General features: G+C 43.7%; 1 protein-coding gene across 1 annotated transcript in view; it reads right to left on the reverse strand.

Annotated features, from left to right (window-relative positions):
- Positions 1 to 22,099, reverse strand: part of LOC135896576 (thimet oligopeptidase-like) — a 37,640-nt gene extending 15,541 nt beyond the window's left edge. Inside the window, exons 1-11 of the mRNA XM_065425034.2 lie at positions 21,555 to 22,099; positions 19,760 to 19,899; positions 18,710 to 18,825; positions 13,210 to 13,379; positions 11,993 to 12,105; positions 7,919 to 7,973; positions 5,479 to 5,643; positions 4,326 to 4,487; positions 3,174 to 3,239; positions 1,191 to 1,295; positions 708 to 815 (exon numbers count right to left, since the gene is read on the reverse strand). Coding sequence (XP_065281106.2) covers positions 708 to 815; positions 1,191 to 1,295; positions 3,174 to 3,239; positions 4,326 to 4,487; positions 5,479 to 5,643; positions 7,919 to 7,973; positions 11,993 to 12,105; positions 13,210 to 13,379; positions 18,710 to 18,825; positions 19,760 to 19,899; positions 21,555 to 21,926 — 1,572 coding nt within the window. The 5' untranslated portion in view covers positions 21,927 to 22,099. The remainder of the gene's footprint in view (positions 1 to 707; positions 816 to 1,190; positions 1,296 to 3,173; positions 3,240 to 4,325; positions 4,488 to 5,478; positions 5,644 to 7,918; positions 7,974 to 11,992; positions 12,106 to 13,209; positions 13,380 to 18,709; positions 18,826 to 19,759; positions 19,900 to 21,554) is intronic.
- Positions 22,100 to 26,487: the final 4,388 nt, after the last annotated feature.

Genomic DNA, 26,487 nt, shown 5'->3' on the forward strand with positions numbered 1-26,487 from the left:
CTATTCTGTGAATTGCATCTAATAGTACACCTAGTGCGGACGAAATTGATATGTTACACATGAATATCAAAAAATTTAGTAGTAATATGAAAATGCAGCTTTTGCAAAACCCTTGTAACCAACATAACAAATTCAGGTAAGATGTAAAATGACACGTTGAATTTGTCCACTTTGAATGATCCAATGGATGCCGTTTGCTGAACCGCGATATCTGTTCTTGATGCAGAGCTATGAATTTGTAAACTTCGTGCTTCTATTTTTTTCATATGGTCGAATAATTGAAAATCTTTTTAACAAAATTCAAGACCTAAATAGAAATTCCGCTTCCAACAGTCACTAGAATTTAACTTTCTCTCTCAAATGAAATAAATTTCATTAGAATCGGTCCAGAGGTTATCTCAGGAAAACGTTTTTGCATTTTACATGTATCTGAATAGGTTGCGCTGGAGTTGGGCTTGAGCTAAAGCTTCCTCTTAAGCTGATAGTGGGTGAAATGCCATGCTCGGAGAAAGGGTCAATAAGTACACGTGTCAATTTGTTGGCTCCGTTTGACAGAGCTTTAATTAAAGATGCCTTTCAGGAACTCTGTGTCACTGCCAGAGCACTCTGAAACGTCGATGCAAATAGGGTGCTAGTCTACTTCTCATCTTACTTGTGCACTTTTTTGATGAGAGGTGCGAAATTTGCCATGTCTGACAACTACCCACGTCAGAGTGTGTCAGCAGAGATGGCTTGTCCGCTGTGGGTTTTGGAAAGTTGCAGATGACGGCCACGACCGGAAGCTGTCTGGAGCCATCCTGCTTGAGACAGCCTGCCTACAAAAAAAGTGCCCCGATAGTTAGGAAACAAAGCCAAGCCGCAGAGCCACCAAGCCCACACAGCCGAATCTTGACAGTGAACAGGGATATAATGAATTATCAAATATAATGAGGTAAACCTAAATTGTTTTTCAGCGATATCAAAACATAACAAATGTATGCTTGTAATGAATATTGAATGTAACAATGGTATATTCAATGGTAATCAATGGTATAACAATGGTATGGTCACAAAATTTTAGTTTAATCAACTCTTGAGGAGATGTCGCCACCAGTCTGTGGGAGTTTCACGTTCACAAATCATATTGGGCACGGCCAGACGAGTGTACTCGGACACCGCACCCAGAGAATTAATGCTCCTTCTCTGCTCACCTGCAGTGGCATGTTGCAGAAGTGGCTGTATTTGCCCTCCCGTGGGAACAAGTCCATGAAGAAGTAGCCAAGCAGCTCCTTGGTCTCGCTGTCGGTCACCTTAAACTGTCACAGAGGAGAAGAGAGGGCAACATCAAATAAGAACACAAGCTGGATGGTGTACGTAGAGGCCCCACAAACTTATACAATCCTTGCATCCGGCCTTGCACGACAAACTCGCGTGACATTTCAAGGGTGCTTCAACTAGTTAACCAGAATGTAGCGATTTGAACACATGATGAAGACCAGAGTAAACATTTTTAAAAAAGCAATACAGTCGAGCACCTCTACAACGAATGCCTCAACAACTAAATGACCTGTATAACAAAGGAACAATTCTGTTCCGGTTATGTTGAAAGCTGGGCAATTATACGGGTCACCTTTACAACCACGTGGCCCGAATAATGAATGATTTCAGAGGCCCTAAGCACTTCATTGCAAAGGCATTCGACTGTATACTCCACTTAATACTTAGCAGGCAATGCTGCAAAAGTTACCGAGGTAGTGTGGTCAAAGAAGTCTCACTATGTGGGTGTCTACTGTACCATGGTTTCTGATCGGCGATGCTTTCTATGAAATACCTACTTCATACATTACAACTTGTCAACATAAGGTTACATCAAGTCATGTATTACTTGAGCCCTTCAGTACTTCCGGTACGTGACATGTATGCGAAGACAAGCGGTGCGCTGTGTGGCGGCTGGTTGCAGAATGCATCTCAAATCTTCTGTGAAACTGAACGTTTAACAGCGAGGCAGGAACAAGAAGACGTGAGGACTAGCACTTGCCCTCGTGTCTATTTCTTTATGTCTCGCTTTTAAATGTCCGTGCTTTCACACAAGATGTTTCAACACCAACTAGCCCAATAAGTTATGCTACTGAGTCACTCCGATCACTTGGCAGTAGATACTTTTCAAATTCTGTGACATAAAAGTACGAGACCTAATGTCAAATCAAATGACATGATCCGTATGTACATATGTTTTCATATGCGACACACAATTTGTTGGTTGTTAACATGAGCAGTGACAGCAGTTGCCTTCACAGTGCTATTTTTAAAACGTACAAAACATAGATTAACACATAATCAGTTGCATGGTAACTTCATTGTGCCTGATGATTACAATGTGTCTGCTGCCTCCCTTTGCTGCTTTCAACTTTAGGAGACCAAACTTTGTATGTGTATATGCATCATCCCAGCATAAATTTTTGTCGTAGAAGTAAGTGCAACAACAATAAGGAAAACAAGAAGGTTCACGGTTTTCCCCACCAGTAAAGACTGATGTTGCAATAAAACGTGATAATTTCAGTGGATGCACGTGGGTTATCTGCATTAAAAGTGTGCAGTACTGTTCCGAGACTATGCCATCCGCGCTGTGAAATAGGCAGTGAAGATGTGCATTGCTCAATGCAACAACCCTCCAGAAAAGTTGCTAGTCCCGGAAGAGGAAAACTGAACGCTTGCCGGCATTTTTCTCGTTTCTATTCCTGCGTATTTCTCGATTCTAAATACTGTAATCAGACATTAGCTATGGTTATTGCTTGAAAATCTTCCTAGGACAGGCTAAAATTGGACGCTTTTGACAAAAAGTTACTCGTGTTCAATGCATTCTCTGTCCTTTAAGCTCCGCCGAGACAGACGCTGCCCCCGAAGGGATCGCACTGGAATCACCATAAGGGTCAGGTGCGTGCATGCAGACTGGTCAAGTTCAAATTATCCAGCAAAGGCCAATTTTAGGATCGAAATAAAGAAACTTGGGGCCCGTAGGAATGCATGAATGCTCATTGAGACCTTTGGTCAAGATCGAGTTAACCAGACTTGAATTAACGGAAGTCGACTGTACATGTATTAGAATTGGCAGCACTAGAGTAGGCTCCAAGCTAAACCTCCTCTTAATCCATGTGTCAAACACAGTAAAGAAAAGACCAGCTGCATTCACTTACCAAGCGAGCCTCAGGATGCCAGAGGGCCGGCTTCTCAATCTCTTCGAACTTCAGGCTCAGCAACAGCTGCGCATAGAAGGGAGACACAATGCGTTGCTTTCTCTTTCTTCAGCCACGCCTCCACAGCTGCAATTTGAACACGCTGAAGGACACTTTCTCATACAAATAAAGGCAGAGTGCAAATGAGCCCATTTCATCAGAGCTTTCACACTACGATCATCAACACAGTACCAACTAAACTTATCAGAGCACTTGTGCTGCAGCACTTATTGCGTGAATGAGTCCTAATCAGGCAATACAAATTGCACACACAATCTCTGTACGACATTTCGTGAGCAAGTAGGTACACCCGGTGCTGCATTTTATGCACACAGAAAGAAGATTGGCGACATTAATGATTACCGATGTTTGTAATAACCACTTGCAGAGACAGCGCTCGAGATAATCAACCCTGAGCAAAGGAGTATGCAAACAACCAATCACAGAAACACTTTCAGGCTTCGAAGGGAACACAAGAAGCCTAGTGGTCATTCACATGAAACAACAAGTGTATATGTCATATCATAAGAAGCCAACAAACACTGACACCAAGGACAACATGGGAGAAATTGCATGTGCTTAATTAATGAAATAAAGAAACGACAAATTTGTGGAATTCTTTTCGCGAAGGTTATGGGATCGTTCCCCAGCTGCGGCAAGTTGTTTCTTCGCCCACTTTCATTTCCAATAATTTATGGTTTCTTTATTTCATTTATTAAGCACAAGTAATTTCCCCTATGTTGTCCTTGGTGCCAGTGTTTGTTGGCTTCTTATGATATGACTAATAAAAATTGGGCCCCTCGGTTAACTCCCTTTCTTCTCATTTAATAAGTGTATATGGCAGTGTATATGTTGGCAATTCAAAACCATAGATGGTGCATGGGCATGGTATGTGCCAGCAGGATCTCGCAAGCTGGCGTTGCAGAACAAAAGGGGTCTTTCTAACTTTCCTTTAAAAGAGCCAGAGTTTTGCACAGAGCAAGCGTAAAGTGCTGAAACCAAAGGGCGACCTTCGTGATACCATGCTTAAAAATAAAATTGAAAAAATAAGCAGAAGGTGACTGAAGAAGTACATGGGGAATAGAAATGCCATGCGCCGGCTGCTATACCAACCTCGTATATGCCGAAGAGGCCCTTCATGACGACCTCCAAGGGAAAGTACGGCCGCAACTTCTCCTGGTCCACCTTGTAGTGGCGCTCCTCCACCAAATTCTTGTAGAAGGCCATGTCCCAGGCGTGCAGCTCGCCATCGAAGGGGATCCCATGTCGCTTGCACTGGCGAGAAAAGGAGGAGGGCAGAAGGAAAGAGGAGGAGAACTCGGGACATGTTAAAACGAATTGCTTAAACTGACTCGTCCTGTTCACTGAACACATCACTACTGCTACTGTGACAACATTTTTTTTTGCTATATAGTATCATGCAGAAGCTAATGTCATTAGTGTAATGTGCTGGTGCTACTGCCTTCCACTCTACCACCAAACGCAACTGTGAAAGAGCAGGCCATGGAAGTACGAGTTTAGAAGGAGGTGGCCGTCAGCCTGGACAGTGGCAATGATGGGCCACACCCTTCCCTTGCCTGCTGCCATGGTTCCACAACATGGCAAACAAATGCCAATGGGAATGCACCCACACTGGTCGCTTACAGCAGCGAGTAAACTCAAACTTTACACGAACAAGTGTACCACCAGTCACGTTCATGACACTATGTGGCTGCCAACAAATGACAGTAGTGACATGACACTTATGACTTTAACATAAATAAATTAAATAAAATTTAAAGAAGACACCATGAGTAGCATGCTAATTTACTATAATATACTTCCTTTAACAAAGAAGTCTTGGTTTGGTAGATACATCGCAATGTTGTACTACAGTGGCTCGCTCAGTTCTTGCAATCGCTGCGGCTGCCACAACGCAAGCTCAGCGACAAAAACTGTGCGTACTTGTTCTTGGTCATCTTTTTTTTAAACATTATCATAATTAGCCTTATCATTACAGAATGTTAGAAAACTCTCCTGTGTGTCATGACATCATGGTGATATTGATGACACCAGGCCTGGCATTTCGAGACTAACTTTACCATAAAACTAGGACATTTTCTGCTTCCCAACCTTCGAGTCATCCTTTTATGTGTGAGCAGCGCGTAGTGAAGACTGTACACGAACAACGTACTCCTTTAAATGCAAAATGCGACCACATGCTGGTAACAATAAACCTTCGCTTGTGACAAAGACGTAACTCTCGTGCAGTTTGCAAACGACCCACCTCCTCTTCCTTCAGTTCGAGCAGCACTTTCTTCTCCTTTGCCCACAGGGGCTGCAGCTTGTCGGCTAGTTCGGTGAGGAAGCGCCGGACGTTGGCAGACGATCGTGCCATCAACAACTCTGTGATGTAGTCGGAGTGCGTCGGGTAGCCCAGAAGCTGTGCTTTCTGCAATGACACACGGAAGAAGTCAAGGACGGCGAGGAGGAAAAGCTGTCTTGCCTTGCCGGCTAAGTCGAGGGTCAACTTGGGATTTGCCCATGCAGCAAAAACAGCGATTTCGCTTTCTCCCTTGGAATTATAACCAAATAATTACTGACCGGTGTCCGCATTTCTTGGGTTATGTAACTTGACAAGTGACACAGGAAAGACAGATTAAGTGCCGTTATCAACTGAACTTTCATTTTAGCGATTCGTACATTTGCTGTACCGTGTGCATAATGACATATGGGTATATTGGCATGCGCATATATTGACAATATAATGGAATGACAACCAAATCATGACAATCCAAAACGGTCATCTCGGTTGAGTACAATGTGATGGAACTCACTGACACACTGTACCCTACTTACCATGAAATACGCCTTCAATAGCTCAGACTACAACATTCTAACTTCTGGTTAAATAAGGGTTCGGTTAAGAATAGCACTTGCTCTATCTATTTTTCTCTATGCCAGTTGCCATGATGACACGTTCATCATGACATGAACATCCATGTGATACACCAACTAGCCCAACAAAACTTTCCTGCAACTATATGGTGGGTTATGGCTACGACTAAGCTATGGCTGGCAACTTCTGAATTCTTACATTTAGCAAGGTCAGCCCAGTAAGAAACTCCTCCAGGCCATGAATATATCAATATCACTTGCAAGAAATAACATTACAGTCTAATGACATTTATGAGATGTTATGATGGGGCATTATACATCATCAAGTAAGCACAGCATTCAGAATCACAGGAAGCTTCATTTGCATTTAAAAAACAAAAACCTTCACTTTATCTTCTAATATTCAACTTTGCACCACAGAATTATTGAAATAGAGCTTTGAAGGAACATCTTAGAAGTTTATATTGATTTAGTGTTGCTCCTTAGGGGCTCTTTAATATGCATGTAAATGTAAGTACTCAATCAACATAGATATTGCATTCCACTCCCGTCAGGATGCGTCAGGACACTTAATCCAAACAATCTGCCCAAGCTGTGAAATTTCAAATGAGTAAAAGTTCCACTGACACAACTCTGGGAGGGGGGCGGGGTTGTAGGCACGCATTCCTTTAAGGCTTGCCTCGAACAGACGCCTTTTGTGGAATGCACATGCATTTTATTAAGGATGCCTTAGCTCTAGACGCCAGCAGCAGCAGCAGCACCAGCAAACTTGGAACAGCCAAGATTAAAAAACGGCCAGTTGTTTTTTATATCAAAGCGACTCGGCGACACTGCTGCTGCTGATTTCGCCCGCTTCTGGAACAAGGGTGTATGAACTTGCTTGAAGCAAGTGCTATCCCTCTTGCACCCTTTCACCAACAAAGAACTTCCAATAGCATGGTTCAGAGACTGATCAGTGAAGCTTTTTCATGAACAGCATTTCCGGTAAGTCTTGACACAACATTCACAAAATCGTAAATGACCCTGAATCCGTAAAGCTTATGGAAAATTAGGGAGACTTCAAAGGTACGCATCTCTTGTGGCTTATTATCAACAAACGCAGGTTGCAGGGGGAAAAGATTGAACGCATTGGAAGCAAGGTGCATTAGGCTAAGGCCCCCGAACCAAAAAAAATATCCAGTGCCCTTAACAGCAGAAGCAAAAAAAAAAAACCGCTTTAAAGGCTAACTGAAAAGAAATTTACCTGTGGCTAAATGGCCAATAAATAAGTACTATGTGTGATTGAAGCAATCTTGGCAAAAACTGCAGGGCCAGGTAACTCTTTAATTGTCTCATTACCAGCCAGTAAATAGCACCTAAGCAGATGACATTTCGCCAAACATGCATCCAGCACGTTACCCCGGAGATTCTCGGTGCACCGCAGGCACCGCCTGACCTCGGAGGTCGTGCCGAGGAACTGTGCTGTTTCTCAACGTTTTGAGTTCTTCATAATTTCCGATGAGCAGTAATGACAGCATTTTTTTGCTAGCTTTTCGCTATGCGTCCACATAGCCTTTGTAACTTATGTTCTAACTTACTGTATTTTTGCTTGTTTGCTGTAACCAGTCCCCTTTGTAATGCCTTTGGCTCTGAGAGCATATTAAGCTAATAAATATTACCAATGTAAATGTTCCCATGGATAATTTGCCCCATCTACACTATTTGAAATTAGCCTTCTTACATGGTCCGAAATTTCATTGCAATGAGCCTTTAAGGTGTGTCAAGGTTAAATAAAACAGTTACTGGATGTTACGGTAAAACAAAAAAGAACTACACCTGTAATTACATACCTTGTGTCTCAGAAAAATGGCCTTCTCAAGTAGCGGTATGTTATCAGCTACACACCTGGAAACACAATTAACACAAGTGTACGTGTTAGGCATTATCTTCTTTTTCAACACGATTAATCCCCCGAGCACATGTCAACTCAATGACTGTCCAACTTCACAATGTAGAGGGTAAAGATATGGTCACCAAGTTACAAGTTTTCTCCACAGTTATTCATGAGCTAAGATTTTGTGACTATCAACTTTCATAATCTGCACAATCAAGGGCACTTGAGGTAAATGCAATCCCCGCGAAACTCCTCGTGGAAGGTACTGCCAAAGAGAATTCTTTAAATATGTCTACTGGAGCCCCGTACTGGCTGAAGGCTTGATGCAACATAATGGGAATCAGCGAACCACAGTAATACCCCAGTCACACAAGCATGACAAAGGTCCTTTGAAGTTAAGGAGCATTGAGCTTTGAAAGGCACATTAGTTCAAGGGATATGTGTTGGTGCTACATGGTCTCCACATAATCTCCGTTGAAGCTTTTAGCAGAAATGGCAACGTATCCTTAGCGTTGCCATCGCTTCGAAAGTAATAAAAAAATATGGCCCAAATGTATCTTATAATAAATTTGTCATATTGTTTTCAGCAATATTTATTTTTCCTAATACATAGAGACACCAAAACGAAATGCACGCGTTCAAAACGAAACGCTCAAGAGTGGTTTGTCTCGGTGCCACGGCAAAAGGCAGCACTAAAAGCCACCTGACTAGGCCTTTGACACCAGACAGCATGCGCAGTAGACAACATGAGCGCAACATGCTTCAAAACACACTGCAAAATACAGATGTATTTATTGTAATCATGGCCACCATGTGCGCCGCTTCGTACACTGCATGTTGGCGTCAATTATTCGTTGTTGCCCTTGCTTCAGCTATTTTGTTTCATTTTTTATGGCTAGGCAGCGGTAGGTACGCGTAAACGCGGTTAAATAAAGAATTACAAAACTAAAGTGACGAGGGAAGAAGACATGCAGAAAAAAGCCGAGGAGACTGGGATGCCTAGCATCCGCTAATCGAAGAACCAAATCGCACATGGAACCCGTGTTGTGTCGATGTTGCAGCTGACAACAGGTCATGCTGGCGCTGCTGTACTGGCGCGTTCATGATGGAGATTGTGGGTGTGCCGAAAGTGTTTAGTACTTTAGTAATACTATTCAGTCTTTATAAGCTTGTTCCCAAGAGGTAAAAATTTCATATTTCTTTAGGTTTTTTTCTTTTCTGCTAGGCTCGAGAGTATTCCCTTGAGGTTTCAAAGGGCGAACGCGCGCTCCTTTGACTCAAGGCTCCCTTCCAGTAGGGCTCCTTTGCTGTGCCTGTGTGACAGTGCGCATTCTCCCTTGAAGTAAAGGATCTTTGGTTCAAAGGACTTTGAAAGTGCCCATGTGACTGGGGTATAACTGTTCCAGCCAATGGGTACTCTCTATATATAACAGTGCTCAGCTTCCTCACTTTCTGGGCTGAGATAATGTTTGTTTGTTTGTTTGTTTATTGACAAAACAACGCTCAAGAGCGGTTTGTCTTGGTGCCATGGCAAAAGGCAGCACTAAAAGCCACCTGACTAGGCCTTTGACACCAGACATCACGCGCAGTAGACAACATGAGCGCAACATGCTTCAAAACACACTGCAAAATATCATAAATATACAAATTAAAATGCACGTACAGAGTATCAAACATGATAAAGCAATATAAGGAAGAATAACAGAATTAGTCATCGAGACATTCATCATCAACATGACACATAACTATTAAGGCCAATCGACTACAATTGGATTGAAGAGAACAAAACAAATGTGCGCCAAATTTACAACTGTTGGTTGAAATACATTTTAGTTAGTTTTCTGAAAGCAAGTGAAGAGGGAGAACTCACCATTGTACCTAAAAACGATGGATAACAATTAAGAAGGTTCTGAATTTGCTATATTAATAATTGCATACTGTATCTAGTTCTCATTGTAATCTTCATGAAGTTTTTGTTTCTGAAATAATATGGTGTTTCCGTATTTGTATATGTATGGAAGAACAGCTCACGATTTGCTTTTAATTTGAGAAAAATCTATTCCAACGAACGCTGTTTATACAACATTTCTATATGAAGTATCCAGTTCTCAGCAAAGTATGGGGATGTATGATCACGACTAGATATATTTTGAATGAATCGTATACTTTTCTTCTGCATTATGTATAATAATTATGCGGTTTTACGTGCCAAAACCACTTTCTGATTATGAGGCACGCCGTAGTGGAGGACTCCGGAAATTTCGACCACCTGGGGTTCTTTAACGTGCACCTAAATCTAAGTACGCGGGTGTCTTCGCATTTCGCCCCCATCGAAATGCGGCTGCCGAGGCCGGGATTCGATCCCGCGACCTCGTGCTCAGCAGCCCAACACCATAGCCACTGAGCAACCACGGCGGGTCATTATGTATAGTCGTTTCAAATTATACTTTATGTAACCCCCCAAACTAGTAGGCAATATTGTACACGAGAATGTACTGTACTAAAATAAAGTTGTTGTTTTAATCTTATTGGCAACAACGTCCGAAATCTATTTAGGATTGTAATTGATTTAGCAACGATACGTTTTATAAAATTAATGCGACTTGTCCATAGAAGATTTTCAGGAAATAGTACCCCTAAAAACTTGTATTCTGAAGTCTGCTCTAATGGACATGATTTAAACGTTATGGAGCTATCAAGGTGAACTGGTTTATTAATAGATGAGAAGATAATGTATTTGGTTTTTCTAACATTCAATAAGAGTTTGTTTGCATCTAACCAGCAGGACAAATCTTGAAGCCATAAATTAATAGTACGTGTGAGAGAGGAAAGGTTATCAGATGTGAAAAAAACATTTGTATCATCTGCGCAGAAGACAATGTCTGTGGTCAGGGGGATGTTGACAATGTTGTTTAAATACAGCAAGAATATTGTTGGTGCTAATATAGATCCTTGCAGAACTCCATGATTTATGAATTCAGTATCCGACTGCACATTGCTAATTACAACGAACTGAGTACGGTTAGTCACGTAACTACGCAGTAACTTGAGTAGAAGTCATCTCATCCACAATACAGTAACTTTGCAAACAGTATGGGATGTTTAATAGAATCGAAGGCTTTGTTAAAATCTAAAAAAATACTTATTGTGTACAGTTGATTTTCTATATTAGTTACAATTTTTGCTCTGATGTTTAAGAATGCTGGCTCAGTCAATTTGCCTTGCTAAAATCCATACTGATATTCGGATATTAGGTTGTGCTTACAGAAATGCTGAGAAATTCGAGGATTTATAACGTTCTCTGCTATGTTGGAAAATAGCGGAAGTACTGATATTGGTCTGTAGTTAGAAATACAGCCAAGAGGACCACCTTTACGCAGAATTGAAATGCCAGCAACTTTCATTTTATCCGGAAATATTCCTGTCAACAAAATAGTATTCATTAAGCGGCAAACTACGATGGATAGCAAATCTGAGACCACTTTAATTGGGGCTGCTTTAATGCCATCGAAACCACACGAAACATTACTTTTAAGGCTGTTAATTATACCAGCAATTTCAAGTTGGGTAACCGGGTAAAGAAATAAAGGTTGTGACAAACTGTGTTCTATATATGTTTCAAAATTCTCACAGATGGTCCCTTCCGACGCTCCAAAAGTCAAAAAGTGGTGGTTAAACTCATTAGCGAGAGCCTTACCAGTTAATCTCTGCCCATTTATCTTTGTATGTAATGATTCCATTCCAATTCATTTTCTTTTCATGCTTTGTCAGTGCTGTGAGCGGAGAACTGCCTATGTTATCACCACAATTGTCCTGCTGCGAGTGGTGGGTGATAAGAAAGTCATAAAATAGATCAAAAGGAATCGTCTATCATATCGGCCCTGTGTGCAGGGCTGATATCCAATCGAAGGCGCTGCCCCTCTCAGCACAATCAAGGACAAGTGTTGAGGTAAAGCAAGTTATCATGTTGCGTACACATAGACCAAGCCCACACAGAGATGGAAAGATACCGAGGCAGACACTCACGCACCTGGATTCGTAAGCAAAGTTGACTTTCTTGCGAGTCGCTGGGTCAACAGCCATCTTCATGATGGGCAACACATGTGGGTGCTTCAGCGTCACCTTTCGTTTGCCAGACTCGGCCTAGGAGGAAGGAACCACGCAACCACAGCACAACATGCCATTACACACAGCTGAAACTATGGCCTCGATTCCACGAAGCCATGCAACTCAAGATATCTCCCAAAGACATCATGAGCATGGCACCTCTCCATTTGTAGGGTAGCAAACTGGACAAACTCGAATTAACCTCCCTGCCTTTCCTACCTCCATTCTCTTTCTATCCTTTTGTGAATCGGCCTTCTACATTCCCAGGCTAAGATCTCTGGCATAATATTTATTCCTATACCTTGTACTTTGTTCACATGGCCCCTTTTCGATGGATATACACTTAAAAGGCTCTCAAACTTTGTAAAACTACCTTAAAGGGACACTAAAGTGAAAAACGATTTCTTCTGCATCAGTAAATTACCGTTCTACAACACCAAAAACACCGCTCTTACAACGATAAGACGTTTGGCAAGCCAGAAATAGCGCAAGAACGAAATACAGGTGGCGACGCCTACTTGAGTTCCCGCACCTGGGGGCTGTGACGTCATGGATTTTGATGGTATCTTCTAGGGCCTACTAATTATATATAGCGGTACAGATTGACTACATTGTGTTCTAAAGGAATTAAATATTAAACATGGCAAGTTTCGGGAACCGTTATTCAGCCAACGCGGCCCAAACGCGAAAACATACTTTGGAATCCCTGACGTCACGCTGACGTTGCGGCGTTGAGATTTCGGCGCGAAATTCAAATACTGATACTTCGACCTCCATTTTATCATCTAATAATCAGACTATTATTTTGAAATGACTGCCTGCAGGGTTCTCAAACAATACTCCATTAGTCTAAACTGATTTATTGTTTCCCTTTAGTGTCCCTTTAAGTATTGCTACTACATACTGCCACCACCTCCAGTACCTCCCAAGGCATTATTAGTGTTACCGAAGCTATCTCTACTTTGAATACTATTGCTCTTACTATCCTTTCCAATACTTTGAAAAGCATAAAAACTACAACTGCCCCCTGCTACTGCTACTACTACTACCGGTGTTATCACTACCTCCAGGATTTCCTAACACGTCAGTGCTACAACTGAAAATATGACTACTAATACTACTGTTCTTATTTTAACGCACCATCTCGAGACTCTTGATAAAGTCCTCAGGTGTGCCCCGCAGCTCCTCTTCGGTGAACTCAAGCACAGTGTTCTCCTCATTGCAATTCTTGCTGTACTTGACTTCGAGTTCACTGATCTCATTCTTGAGCTGCTTCACCTGCTCCTGCACTTCTGCCGCCAGGTGGAGACCTGCAACATCCAAGCAGTGCCTTGTGACCCCCTTCCAACCTTCTCTACTGTGGTTTTACTGATATCTATGACGATGGACAGCCCAGCTAACCTAAACTAAGCTAAGATGAACTAGTAAGTGATGGGCAATAGCTTGTTCAAGGCCGCTTTATTGCTAACCTGCTCCATTGCGGCTATGGGCACCTTTATGACTTTTTAATTGCCAAGAAAACTTGTCTGAAAGTTGATTGGTCAGTGCAATTGGTATGAAACTAAACCATGTTCGCAGCCAGTTACCATCAGAGCCAGCCTAGCCAGTGTCATTTTCATCTCAAGATGGCGTTCATGGATGGCAACAAGTTCTTGGCGTATAGCATGACGACAACGATGCAAACACTTTCAATCGTTACAAAAGCTTATTCAAACAATAAGTTATCTTAAGAGTTCATGTGCTGGCAACAAGTCTCATCACGAGTTCTTGGCCTTCCGGAGAATTGCATGAGTTGCAAGACAAACTACAGTTGAACCTTGCAATAACGAGATTGGCGGGGTACACGAAAAAATTCACTTTCGTGAGAACTTCCTTGTTGGGAAAAGAAACAGTACAGATAGGTAACGCATCATAGAACAAAACTCTGCATACAGTCAAAATTTCGTTAGCCTACTTTGCAAGCTTTGCTCGAGGATGTAGAACTGCATTGCCGGCAGTACAAAGTGCGTCGCATGTGTCGACCAGCAGTGGCAGCACTGCCATAGCGCAGTATTCTCGGACAAATCCTTTCGGAGATGAGATCACTTTTGCAAGATTTTGCGCAACTCGGTACTGTACGCAGAGCAACAGCACATGCAGCACTTCCCCAGTGCACGGTGTTGCGCGTAGGTGCTGACGCATCCGCTGCCGAGCTTAAAAGTGATCGTATCTCGTGTACACCGAAGGCAAACGATCGAGATAACGCCCTTTTCGCGCGAATCTACGGCCGGCGCGACATCCGCACGCGATGCCTGTCAGGTGGCACCAAAACCAGCATTCTTGAAGCAAGGGATGCATATTTCCGGACGATCGCTCAATCATGGCCCAATGCGTGACACTCCATATGCTGCGACTGCCATCTCAAGCACCATAAACAATTCCATGTCGGTGGGACGTGGATTTCCGTGTTTTTGCAGCATTTTTCTCAATGAGGCGCACATTATGCAATGCGCTGCTGCGATCAGCGATTGTTCTTCGAAACCCACATTCAGTTTGCGTTCAGTTTCGCGTCACGCGATTGGCCTAGGCCTCGCCTAATCGTCAGCCGCGGGGAATGTAAACTGAATACGCGTTTTCAACCACAATCTACGACCTCGCCTATAGTAGGTGTGCAAAAACTGCCGTCACATGTCGGTAGCATGGTTTGTCAAGCAGCAGGCTCGCGCAGCGGCCGCCAGGTATTCCCTGTCGGTCCCTGCGTGGGAGACGCCCACTGCGCGCTGACGTGCGTCCTGCAGGACTTTTATTAAAGTTTTTCCAATCCAAATGTCGGTAGCAACATGTGTGCCGCTTCAAACGGGCGATCAACAAACAAGATGACGGCCAAGACATTTTACCAGCGCACTGACCGCTTCCGGCGCCTGGTTGTTTTTGTGAAGAAAAATGGCGGCGCCCACACTAGTGTAATGTGGTTGTATTTTACGCAATTTTAGTGCAAAACAATCGCATTTGAGCACATTTTTGAGCCTGCTAGCCTTACAGTGAGTAGATAATATGCCAAGTTACGTTCTGGTAAATTTTGTTGATGCAAGATTGCAGTACTGCGACATTTTGGTGCCGAGAGGTTCGAAATGCATTGAATCCTATGGGCGTTCACTGGGGATACAAAAATGTTTCACTGTCGTGAGAATTTCATTGTTGCAGGATTTCATTATCGCGGGTTTCGACTATAGCGAAGTGGTAAGTCTAGGTGTGTACTGCGTGTATGACACGGTACGTATCCCTTAATTACACACACGTGCACCTGCCTTCTCCTATCACATTACGAGCACCGATATGACTTATAAGTGTACTGGCAGGCCTTCAGGGATATTTCAGACGTGCCTGTGGTGATTTGAGCCCTTGGAGGCAGTAAAAGGCATGCATTCGTTTTTTTCGGACTGCCTGATTTTTCTGATGTTTTCGTGGCCCCTAGGGAGTTCGAAAAATCGGACGTTGACTTATATCCTCCCTCAGTGTAGGGTAGTGAACCAGATGTTGTTCTTGTTAACATAATTCCCATGACAAACTGAACTGTGAGTTGGACTTGCGGTATACACATCAAGGAATCATAAGCGACCTGTCCCAACAGTGCTTGCTCGCCCGGTCCATGTGAAGCGATGCCCAATACAACTGAAGTTAAATCGCTGTTGGGACTTTCTGCTAGAAATAGCAAAATACCAACAGCAATAAGCCTTAGCCTGGCAACAGCCAGCTTCAATTCTTCAATCTAAGTTGCTTGTTGAATGAGAATGACAGCAACAAAAATGTGTGGCTTACGCTGTCAGCTGTACGGCTGCAAGTAAGAAAGAGTGTTCATGCGGTCATTTGTGCTTTTGGGAGTAGAAACATAGTTGTCTGGTTCGCCTTCACACCGATGCTAGCCATCAAGTGACCCAAGGTACTGTATTTACTTGTGCAAGGCCTACACTTTTTCTCAGATTTTTTTTTACAGGGTGCAGGCTTTACACGAGGAAATGGGTAGTCACCAAAGCTTTGAATTGCACTAAACAGATATCAACATTTTTATTCGGTCATCTTTATATCTTCCACTGCCTGAGGCTGCCTGATTGGCACCTTCCCAGAACTGGTTGTCCTCTATGCCATCTCATAATGTTAGAAATTCTCCTCACCTTGAAGCTTTTAACAATGGTCTCCAACAAAACAGCACACCACATGTTCAACATTCACGTGCACACTTTTTTGCAGCAATGCCCTGTTCATGCACTCGAAAGCACAATGCAGCTAAACAATGTGTTGCAGTACGGCCGTTACTGCTAAACTCTTTCCTCACTGCAAGAAATGTGCTCACTGTCGGTGCAACATTTTACTTGAAGACACGGTAGTCACAACATATACCGCGAGACATAATATTATAGCCAGATCACTGGTGTTTCGAATGGGTGTAAAGTTGTGATAATTACCCAGACCACTTTTCAGAATTTGCTAGGCATAATTTGGTGGAAGATTGCTAGGCATGACGTTAAGAGACAAAGAGAGCAGGTGGGTCAGTGAGGAAACGGGTATCGGCGATATTCTAATTGACATCAAGAGAAAAAAAAATGGAGCTGGGCAGGTCATGTAATGCACCGGTTAGATAACCGTTGGACCATTAAGGTTACAGCATGGATACCAAGAGAAGGGAAACACAGTCGAGGACGGCAGAAGACGAGGTGGAGCGATAAAATGAGGAAATGTGCAGGTGCTACTTGGAATCGGTTGGTGCAGGACAGGGGTAATTGGAGATCGCAGGGAGAGGCTTTCGCCCTGCAGTGGAAATAAAACAGGCTGGTGATGTTGATGAGTATAAGTACCGTATTTACTCACACAATGATCGCACTTTTTTTTTCCAAAAAATTAACGGAAATTTAGGGGAGCGATCATTACACTGGTTAAATTTCCCGCGAGAAGAAAAAATTTTTTTCATCCCGAGTTTGCTACGGGATGACAACAGGTCCACAAATAGGCGGCTGCCGCTGTGTGTAATGCGGGACACTAAAACAAAAATGGTGGCCAGCGGAGCAAGCCGAACGTGATTTTTTTTTTCTTCTCGCGAGTACATTACGTGCACCGAAACAGTTTCTTCTGTATCAGTAATGAATAATATGGTTAATATCGGCAAGTTTGCGGCAATAACCTAGCCATGTCCACTTTGAGGGGACAAAAACAGATGGGCGCGCCTAGCTGCCAGTGACATAGAAACACATGGCCGGCACGCTGTGGAAACTGCGGCATCTGTCTTCACTACTATCCTAATATGGCACTTTTCCGCTATGGGTGGGCGAATATCCTAGGTGTGTTACAAGTGACGGCGTATGCATAGGGTACACTTCTAACGTATCAATGTAAACGTGGCTACTATCGTTGCCACTCGCGATTTGTTGCGTGCCCACGAGTGCAGATAAGAATCGAAAGGCGCCTTTTTTGTTGTTGTTGACCACAATCATTATAAGCCTACACATAATAAAGGCAAGTTTGGTTGTACCTCTCTTTGTCATGGAGGTGCAGAAAGTGATGAAAGTAATGAAATGGGGCATCTACTGAAGAATGTTTGATGAGTGCAGACCGCTTAGTTTGTCTTGAAGAGTCATTCATGTAGCATTCGACAGATGGTAAGCACGATCAGTATTAGCTAGACTTGGCACACGACATATCGCTGCGGCAAGTTCGGGGTACGATCATTATGCAAGTGCAATCATTATGCGAGTAAACACGGTACTGAGAGTAAAAAAAATCTGAAATATACAAAATATGCACATGGCTCCTAGTTCTCAGCCTTTATAGGTCAGACCATGCAAGAATATTAGTCGAACACAATCATCAAAATAATACACTCATGAGCATCTACCGTTGTTTGAGACCTTGTTAAAACAGCCTGGACGTTGTATCGAAAAATGTGACAACCTGAGAGAAGCTTCTGTGTCTTCACTGCTGCTATGATAAAAAGTTGAGCTGCAGAGTTGACTAAAGCACAAACTTTGCATTGTCTTATTGAGGAAGGGCTAGGAGTACTGGAGTCTAGTTTCAACAATACATCCAGTTGAAGTTTTATTTTTTTCCACACTCCCATATCAGCCAAAAATTGGCGAATCTGACAAATAGTTAAATTTCAGTCATCCTTTCAGGCGGTGCATGATGCTGCTTGTGGAAGAATTCCAACGGAAATTTTTAAGAACATGTAGAAATACTGTCAATCAAATTGATTAATTTTTAAAGGACTGGTAAGGAAAGCGTTAAGCACGCTGGATCTGTTGCATGATTCTAGGATATGGCGACGATGACGATAACAATGCCACTGTCGGCAATACAGTAACTTGTGCCATCAAGTAGCGGTTTGAAAAATTAAACAGCGCTTGCGTACACATGATGCTTAATGAAATTTATTTTCCAAATATCCGTACTCTGAAGTGGCGGTACGAGCCTTAGACGAGGGCAGGCCTTATGGGGGTAAATCTGCTACCTCTTCTATATTATGTGACCCATTCATCCACAATCATGTTCGTCACGCGATTCCAGCTTTAACCTCCTTGCCCTTCCTCTCTCTCAACCCTTCTTTAGAATAGGCAGTGACTTGTGACATAAGAGTATTGCAATTACTATTGCTCCTCTCGACATTACTCACCGTCCCTCTTGCGGAGTTTGATGAGCTTGTCAAGGAAGCGTTTCCTCTCGGGCGACAGGCAGCTTGTGTCTTTCTTTTCCAGCACAAGCAGCTTCTCAAAGATGTCAGTCCGCATGCTGATTAGGAGGTAAAGAACACGAGAACATGGAGGAAATGAGGAACGTGCTCAGGCTAGAAGCACGAGCTTACCCAATTATAGCGGGACGAAGAAACTGTCAGAAGAAGGAATAAATAAAGCTTCATGCACAAGCAATAGCAGCTGTCTTCTCGAGTGCTTCTGTTCAGGTGTAGGCCAAATTAAGAGACTCCTTCTACAGCACAAGCTGTGCAATGTTGGCGCTTTCAAAACTCATCTGCTTGGCCTCTTTATTCACAGTGGTGCCTTCTGCATGCAACTCCGAAACCTCATCTGCGCAGTGATGCAGGTTAATAGGAGGCGTGCAAAACACTGGAAGATGGCTTTTCCACACTATCAGGTTTCTTTACACAAGATGGCTGACCTTCCGCTTACGGCACAGTTTAGCGGAGGGTAAACTAGCAAATAGGGAGGATGCGCTAAAAAAGGACAAGACTGTGGCTAGGACAGCAGCATAAGATTGTGTGCTGCTGGTTCATTTCCACTTCTAGGGCGACATCTACCATCTTCCATGGTTCAAAACTAGATGCGTGGGGAAGTGCACTTGAAGAATTTTGCATATCCTCTACAAAGTCAGGCACATACAGTGTACTTAGGAGCGCAGTTACACATTCCTTGCTTGTTTCTCATTATTTTTCTTTAATGTCTTCGTCTACTTGCACAATATATACTTGCAGTACTTACAAGCAGCTCAATTTGTAGAGAATATTCCCAGCTTTACATTTGCAAGCATTCCCCATGTAATGGAAGGACTAGAACAGAAGAACTAGAAATAACAGAACTAGAAAAAATAGAAATTTAGTGTAATTTCTTTTTTAATTTGAACGTTACTCTTCACTGCAATGAGTTGCATGCAACACTGCAAACACATACTGAGGTAAAACACTGGAGTCTGCTACTGACTGACAACTCACTCGATCTCAATTTCAAACTCGTTGAGCTTGGCAGAGACATCGGCACTGGCGTCACGAAGTTCCTTCCTGGCTGAGACATACATCGGCAAGTCGAGGTAGAGCCTCTCATTGGCAAATATACGCTGGCCCTCGGCAATTTCCTGCATAGTCAGAAAAACAAGCTTACAGCACACAATGACACACAAAAAACAGAGTGCAATGACTGCACCATGAAAACATGATTAGCACCCGCCTCAGCGAATTAATGGTATGCATGCCAGGTCAGTCAACATTTTCATGATTTCATGTGTGGCTGCATTTCGATGAGCACAAGATGGTTTAAGAATCTCAGGGCATGAAAACTAATCAGAAGCCTTCCAGACAGCATCTCTCATAGCCCAAGTGTAGCTTTGGGATGCTAACCCCCATGAATCAAACCCGGTTCCATGTGTCAAATTGATGTATGCTTTACAATTTGTCATCTGCTATAGATAAAACAAAGAACCTGATAAATGCATACATATACAACTGCTTTGCTTTTCTACACCTCATGCCCATTAATTAAATATTTGTTGTATGAAGATCATACTTGAGCACAAAATTAAAACATGAATAGCCTTTCTAAAGATGAAAAAGTATTTTGTAATATCGGAACTGAAATTTGAATTTGTCGAGGATTGACCTGTTATGCCAAATTTGGATCTATGCTTCAGAGAAGTTGTGCTTGCTGTACCAAGACATAAGAAGTACGCTTCTGCAAGACTGATGTAAACTGTTTATAGCTGTTTATAACTGGCACAATGAATGTGCACCTTGATTGATAAGAAGCATAAGAAATTCCGTGTTAATCTTTAGAGAGATTAGGACTCCCCCCTGTATTTGCAACATGCTAAGTTCTGAGGTCCACGTACAACAACATAGAGTGGAAAAGGCAATTCTTGCATGAATTTGAATCTGGCCCTTATCATCAAGCCATCAACATTAGAAATATGCACTACCACCGCAGCACCTTAGCATCAAGCCTTCAAATAACTTCAACATTAGAAATATGTACTATCGCAGTAATGGAATTTCCTAAAGGTTCAGTGGAACAGGCAGGTGTTCTGTGCGGCTTTCAATAAACCAGTTTTACTGAAAATAACCTGCACATCACACAATAGGATTGGAAATTACTAACTCCAACACATTTTGAATACATTGGACGACCTTTACATTAACTTTGTGACGTCACTGTATCTCGGCTGTATTTCTAACCAGCGATCTGCCAACGTGTCGCACGAATACGCGAGGAAACTCAGGCGCCACAAAAATGTAACACAACGACCAGGGCGCATCTGTAGCAACCAGTTTGGTGGCATCAATCGCAGTGGAGATGACTTCTGCAGTTTCGCAACTGATCCAATTGTACAGGCGTAATGAGCAGTTTGAGGACATACGGCAAACCGGTGTAGGCAAGGTATGCCTGATTGAAACTTAAAAGCACACAAGTTCACTAGAGAAACATAACTCAGCAGTAATACATCATTCAAAAGGGAAAGGCAAAAACTGTCACAGCACCTTTTGTACCGCAAGAGCAATGCTAACAAACATTTGACCTGTGATTTCGTCTGCAATGTGCGAAGCTTCACGAATGCCCAATCGCGATGGGCTGCTGAAACCCACGGTCATCGCACATCCGCCTCTTGGCACGTATGCTATCCCGTAGCACTGCAGTCGATAACAGCCTATAGTGATCGTGCAGTGAATCTCGCGTTCTTCAACCTGGTTTTCATCGCTGGTTCGACAGCCCTTCTGAGGTCGTCTTACTCGCACTCACCTCAAGCACAGACTCGAAGGTGATCTCGTCACCCTGCAACGCGCCAACCTTGTCGCATGATTTGCGGCACTCGTCCATGATCTTGGACGCCCTGGCGTGCAGGTCCTCGGGAGTAATGTCGAAGTCCCATGCTCTCAGTATCCCGGGGGCGGTGCCGTTCTCCGCGTCCATGCTGAAGGCTTGCTCCCGACGGTGTCGGGCGAGGTTCAAGGTAAGCGACGAGTCGCAGTAGCACCTCGTCGGCACGAGAACGGGCTGCTGTGCTGACCGGACTCCGGCGAAACAAGCTCTTGTTGCTACGCCGGCGACGCTCAACGATGTCCTGTTGGTCGCGAGTCGCTGTGTGGCAAGCCTCGCGATAGCAATAAGCATAGACGACTATCCTCCTCGTTCACTTTGCTATCCGCTTCGAATCTCCAATCGAAAGCCAAGAGAGGGTAATGGACGATCGGCGGATGTGAAAATCACAGCAGGGGTGAGATGGCAAATCTGCCGGTCGACGACCAACAACGCTATTGGTGTCGTGCGCAAAGCGGGGCCATGTGCGTTACCAGCGACTCTTGTCGACTAGCAAACGTGCTCCAGCTAGTATCGATTTCGGTTCCAGTAATGATGTCAATGTTTGCAAAATAGTGGCCACGATGTAAACGGCTTCAGCTCGTTCCAAATTAGAGTACACTCTATTCCAAACACTCACTGAGTTGCAATATGGCACAAGTATGGCTGTCGAGATTTGTTTTCATTCGCCAAGTTAGGGTCCCTAATTGAGTTGTTCCTTCGTGCTTTTCATGCGTTAGCGTTTTTAGGGTACTTCACTCACTTTCCGGGGTCACCTACTTATATTCTGTGTATGCTTGCATATATCTATGTTTGTATCTAACCGTTTTCCCGCCTACTTTGTAGCTCGTGGTCGAATGGGTAGCGTTCCGGGCTGCTGTGCTAATGTAACAGGGTTTGAGTTAAAATTAAATTATGGGGTTTTACGTGCCAAAACCACTTTCTTATTATGAGGCACGCCGTAGTGGAGGACTCCGGAAATTTCGACCACCTGGGGTTTTTTAACGTGCACCTAAATCTAAGTGCACGAGTGTTTTCGCCTTTCGCCCCCATCGAAATGCGGCCGCCGTGGCCGGGATTCGATCCCGCGACCTTGTGCTCAGCAGCCTAACACCATAGCAACTGAGCAACCACGGCGGGTGAGGGTTTGAATAAAGCCCCTAAGTACTGTTACCCCTCTCTGCTGATGGAGGAGCTTTGGGTTCCAACCGACCATCAGAACTGTCGAAGTATTGCAGGAACAAAATGGATATATATAATGCAAGCTTTGTTTTCGGCTTCACGGCGGAAGCCCACAAGAAAACATTATTTTTGGCTTGAAGTCTGTGATTTAGTTACGGTGGCTAGAAGGGGAGGTGAGAGCATCGGCTGCCTTGGAGTGTAGCAAGAGATCATGTTTGAAGCGGCGGCGCTGCTGTCGACACTTAGATCTCTTAGATCGCGCTCGGCGGCTCGCTTCCGCTGCTCGCGCGCTCCGTGAGCCAGGTAGTTTTGCGTTGTTTTAGCGTCGAGGAATATGCGTTGACTATGTGACGCTTGCCCACCACAGGAACATGAAATGCTAATTGGCCGACGTGGCCAGTCATTCTAAACAAGAAGATAACAAGCCTAGCATTACACACAAACGTACTAGACGCGCGAGTAACACTGACGGGTAGGAGGCTCTCGCCAAAAACTTTCTTTAGCTAGTTTTTTAGCTTTTTAACTTTTCTAGGTATTTTGGCCAGTGAAAGAGCGCAGCAAGTTGTTGCCAAAAAGAAGCGCTGTATTTCCCTCGGCTGTGAGCGTGTTTAGTTCTCAAGCCGGAAAAAGCAGCAGGGCCCTTGCAGTACAACACATTTTATTGCAGGGATGGACAAGTATGTGGGCAAAGTCAGTCAGTAAGGACAAACAAGTGATGCAACCTAAGACAGAAAAAAAAAATTACGCACCATGCAAGGGACAACACACCCTCAGATAACATGCCTCAGCTTAAGGTGCCGCATTCTTTGCCTATTCCCCTCTCTAGCCTTGTTCTGTGCTTGTACTAGAAAATGTAGCCTTGTTAGTGCATAAAACTTCACAACATGTAACTGAGGTGAAACTAGCGCGAAAAAGACGAGGACACAAAGAAACAAATGCCACAGACAAGCGCTGACTGCAGTCAGCGCTTGTCTGTGGCATTTGTTTCCTTGTGTCTTCGTCTTTCTCGCGCTGTTTCACCTCAGTTCTAAGTATGAACCAACTAGCCCTCATCAAGATCTTACTAATTCACAACATGGTTTGTTACTCCTGTGCAATGTTTGTCACAGCCAACTGTACTTAGCCTGTTCCTTGCCAAAGAAGAAATCAAATCCATCACACTGTTGGGCTTTAGGCTATTGACACTGAAGCAATGTGTGAATGAATCCTCTAGCTTCATAATCAATTTATGAAGCTCCTGAGATGGATATAGCAACCCCCCATTATTAACCTCTTGTGTGAGGCAAGCTACCTTTGGAAGCTCGAAGCCAGCTGGAAGGAGCAGTGCTCTAGAGCATTATGGCACTTTGTTTTGCTGAGCATCTTCCGAGCAACATATCCTGCGACATAGTTGGAAATCCGCGAGTCACTTCCTATTGCAACAGTCGCATCATAATAAGGAAGTAGGTAAGTGCTACTTACCTACTTCCTAAGTAAGTGCTAGCACCTCATGAACTTCGTTCAGGCACCCAATCCATCAGCTGATCAAGTTTTCCTTGAATGTTTCCCGGCCTTTCACTGGTTGCCGAGAGCAGGCTCTTCATCAATGAGGGTGACACATTTCCATTTGGCGGGGCCTTCGCTAAACTACAAAATTACAAACAATTCACCGATATCAAGAACTGTGACGGTGTAGGGTGATCATTGTTGCCTGACATTTGCCTAAGGATACAAAATAAGTTTTCTAAGCGATCCTGAATCAAACGAGAGGTCATTAGGTACTTGTAATCAAGCTCAAACACAGTATACCACAGTAATCAAGAAGGGACATGGTGCTTGTAAGCGTAACGCGAAGTCCTTCAGCTGTGCCTTGCGTAAGAAAGCCTACTTTCCCTATTTGTGCTTCCCAGGCGTCTATGTAGGCTAAGAAATCCTTCACCTTGCCGTGACTTTTTGAACCTTTGCTCGAAGTGCAATTCACAGAGCACAGATGTTTTCTCCAGGGGTCTGTCTGCCCGTGGTACCGCACGTTGCCACACTTTCAGCCTTTCTTCATTGCTCGGGGCAGCAAAAGTGGAGACTCTCTTGCCTTTGTTTCTGGCGGAGACGTATCCTGACGTGCACCCGGACGCAAAGCAATGCGTTTGGCGGTTTACACGTCTCTCCCTTGTTACCTGTGTGCTCAGCACATGTCAAGGTTACAATAGGTAAACGTAATCAGTAGAAAAAACTCATTGCTAGCAACGCAGCGAGAAAACATACAGCAGCACAGAGGCGCATGCACCTCACAGAAGTTTGCCAGCCGAAGAGAGGCATCTGGATGGATGGATGGATGGATGGATGTTATGAGCGTCCCCTTTGGAACGGGGCGGTGGCTTGCGCCACCAAGCTCTTGCTACTATGCTGCCTAATATCCTACCTAGGTTAACCCATGAGAAAAAAAAAAAAAAAAACACACTATGAACTACCACGTCCAAATTTTCTGATACCCTATTGCGAACTGTGCTTTTGTACGTCTCCGTCCTTTGTCGTTTCCCTACTTTTCTTCCACCAATCCTCCAATCGCCTCTTACTGATGTCTATTGCGGACCTGTTTGCTTTACCACTGCTCCCGCTGAACCCAAGGGCTTCAAGGAGGCCAGTGGTGCCTAAATCGACCGCTGGATAGATGTCTTCACATTCTAATAAAATATGCTCCGTCGTTTCCCTAGCTTTACCGCAGCAAGCACATGCTTCTTCTTCCTTCTTATATCTCGCTTTATACGTGCGTGTTCTAAGGCATCCCGATCTCGCTTCGAAAAGTAATGAGCTTCCCTTTGAGTTATCATAAATGGTTTCTTTCCTAATTTCGTTTTTTCCCCTTAAGTAGTTACTCATGGCAGGTTTCTTTTCCATTGCCGCCACCCATGAGATTAATTCAGCCTCTCTGACTTTCCGCTTGACCTTCTTTGTTGCTGTGTTGCCCACCCCACAGGCCGCATACTTGCTGGTAAGCTTCCTAGTTCTTTTCCTCCACTGTGAATCAATGTTTTGCCTGTACAGATACCTGAACACTCTCCCAGCCCATTTACTTTCCTCCATATTCCTCAGCCGTTCTTCATACTCAATTTTACTGCGAGCTTCCCTCACTTCAAAACTAGTCCAGCCCATATCCCCTTGCACAGCTTCATTTGTAGTCTTCCCGTGAGCGCCCAATGCGAGGCGACCCACTGACCTTTGGTTCCCGTCGAGTCCTGATTGTACCCCTGATTTAAAGCAAACAACCGCATTTGCAAAAGTAAGTCCTGGAACCATTACCCCTTTCCACATACCTCGGAGGACCTCGTACCTATTGTATCCCCATAGCGCTCTGTGCTTCATTATGGCTGCATTTCTCTTCCCCTTGACTGTTATGGTTTTTTCCTGTGTTTCCATATATCCGTTGCCTTCGTTTATCCATATACCAAGGTATTTATATTCTGTTACCCGAGGTATTTCTTGGCCCTGTATCTCCACTGTCTGTTCACTGTTTTCATTGAATACAATAACACCTGATTTTCTAACACTAAATTTCAAACCTAAATTGTTGCCTTCCTGTCCACAGATATTAGCCAGACGTTGCAAATCACTTTGCTTGTTTGCGAGCAACACAATGTCGTCCGCATAAAATAAACCTGGGAGTTGCTGCTCTATTACTGTACCTGCCTGTTTGTATGAGAGATTAAACCCGATATTA

This window comes from Dermacentor albipictus, chromosome 9 (genome assembly GCF_038994185.2).
Source record: "Dermacentor albipictus isolate Rhodes 1998 colony chromosome 9, USDA_Dalb.pri_finalv2, whole genome shotgun sequence".
Classification (NCBI taxonomy): domain Eukaryota; kingdom Metazoa; phylum Arthropoda; class Arachnida; order Ixodida; family Ixodidae; genus Dermacentor; species Dermacentor albipictus.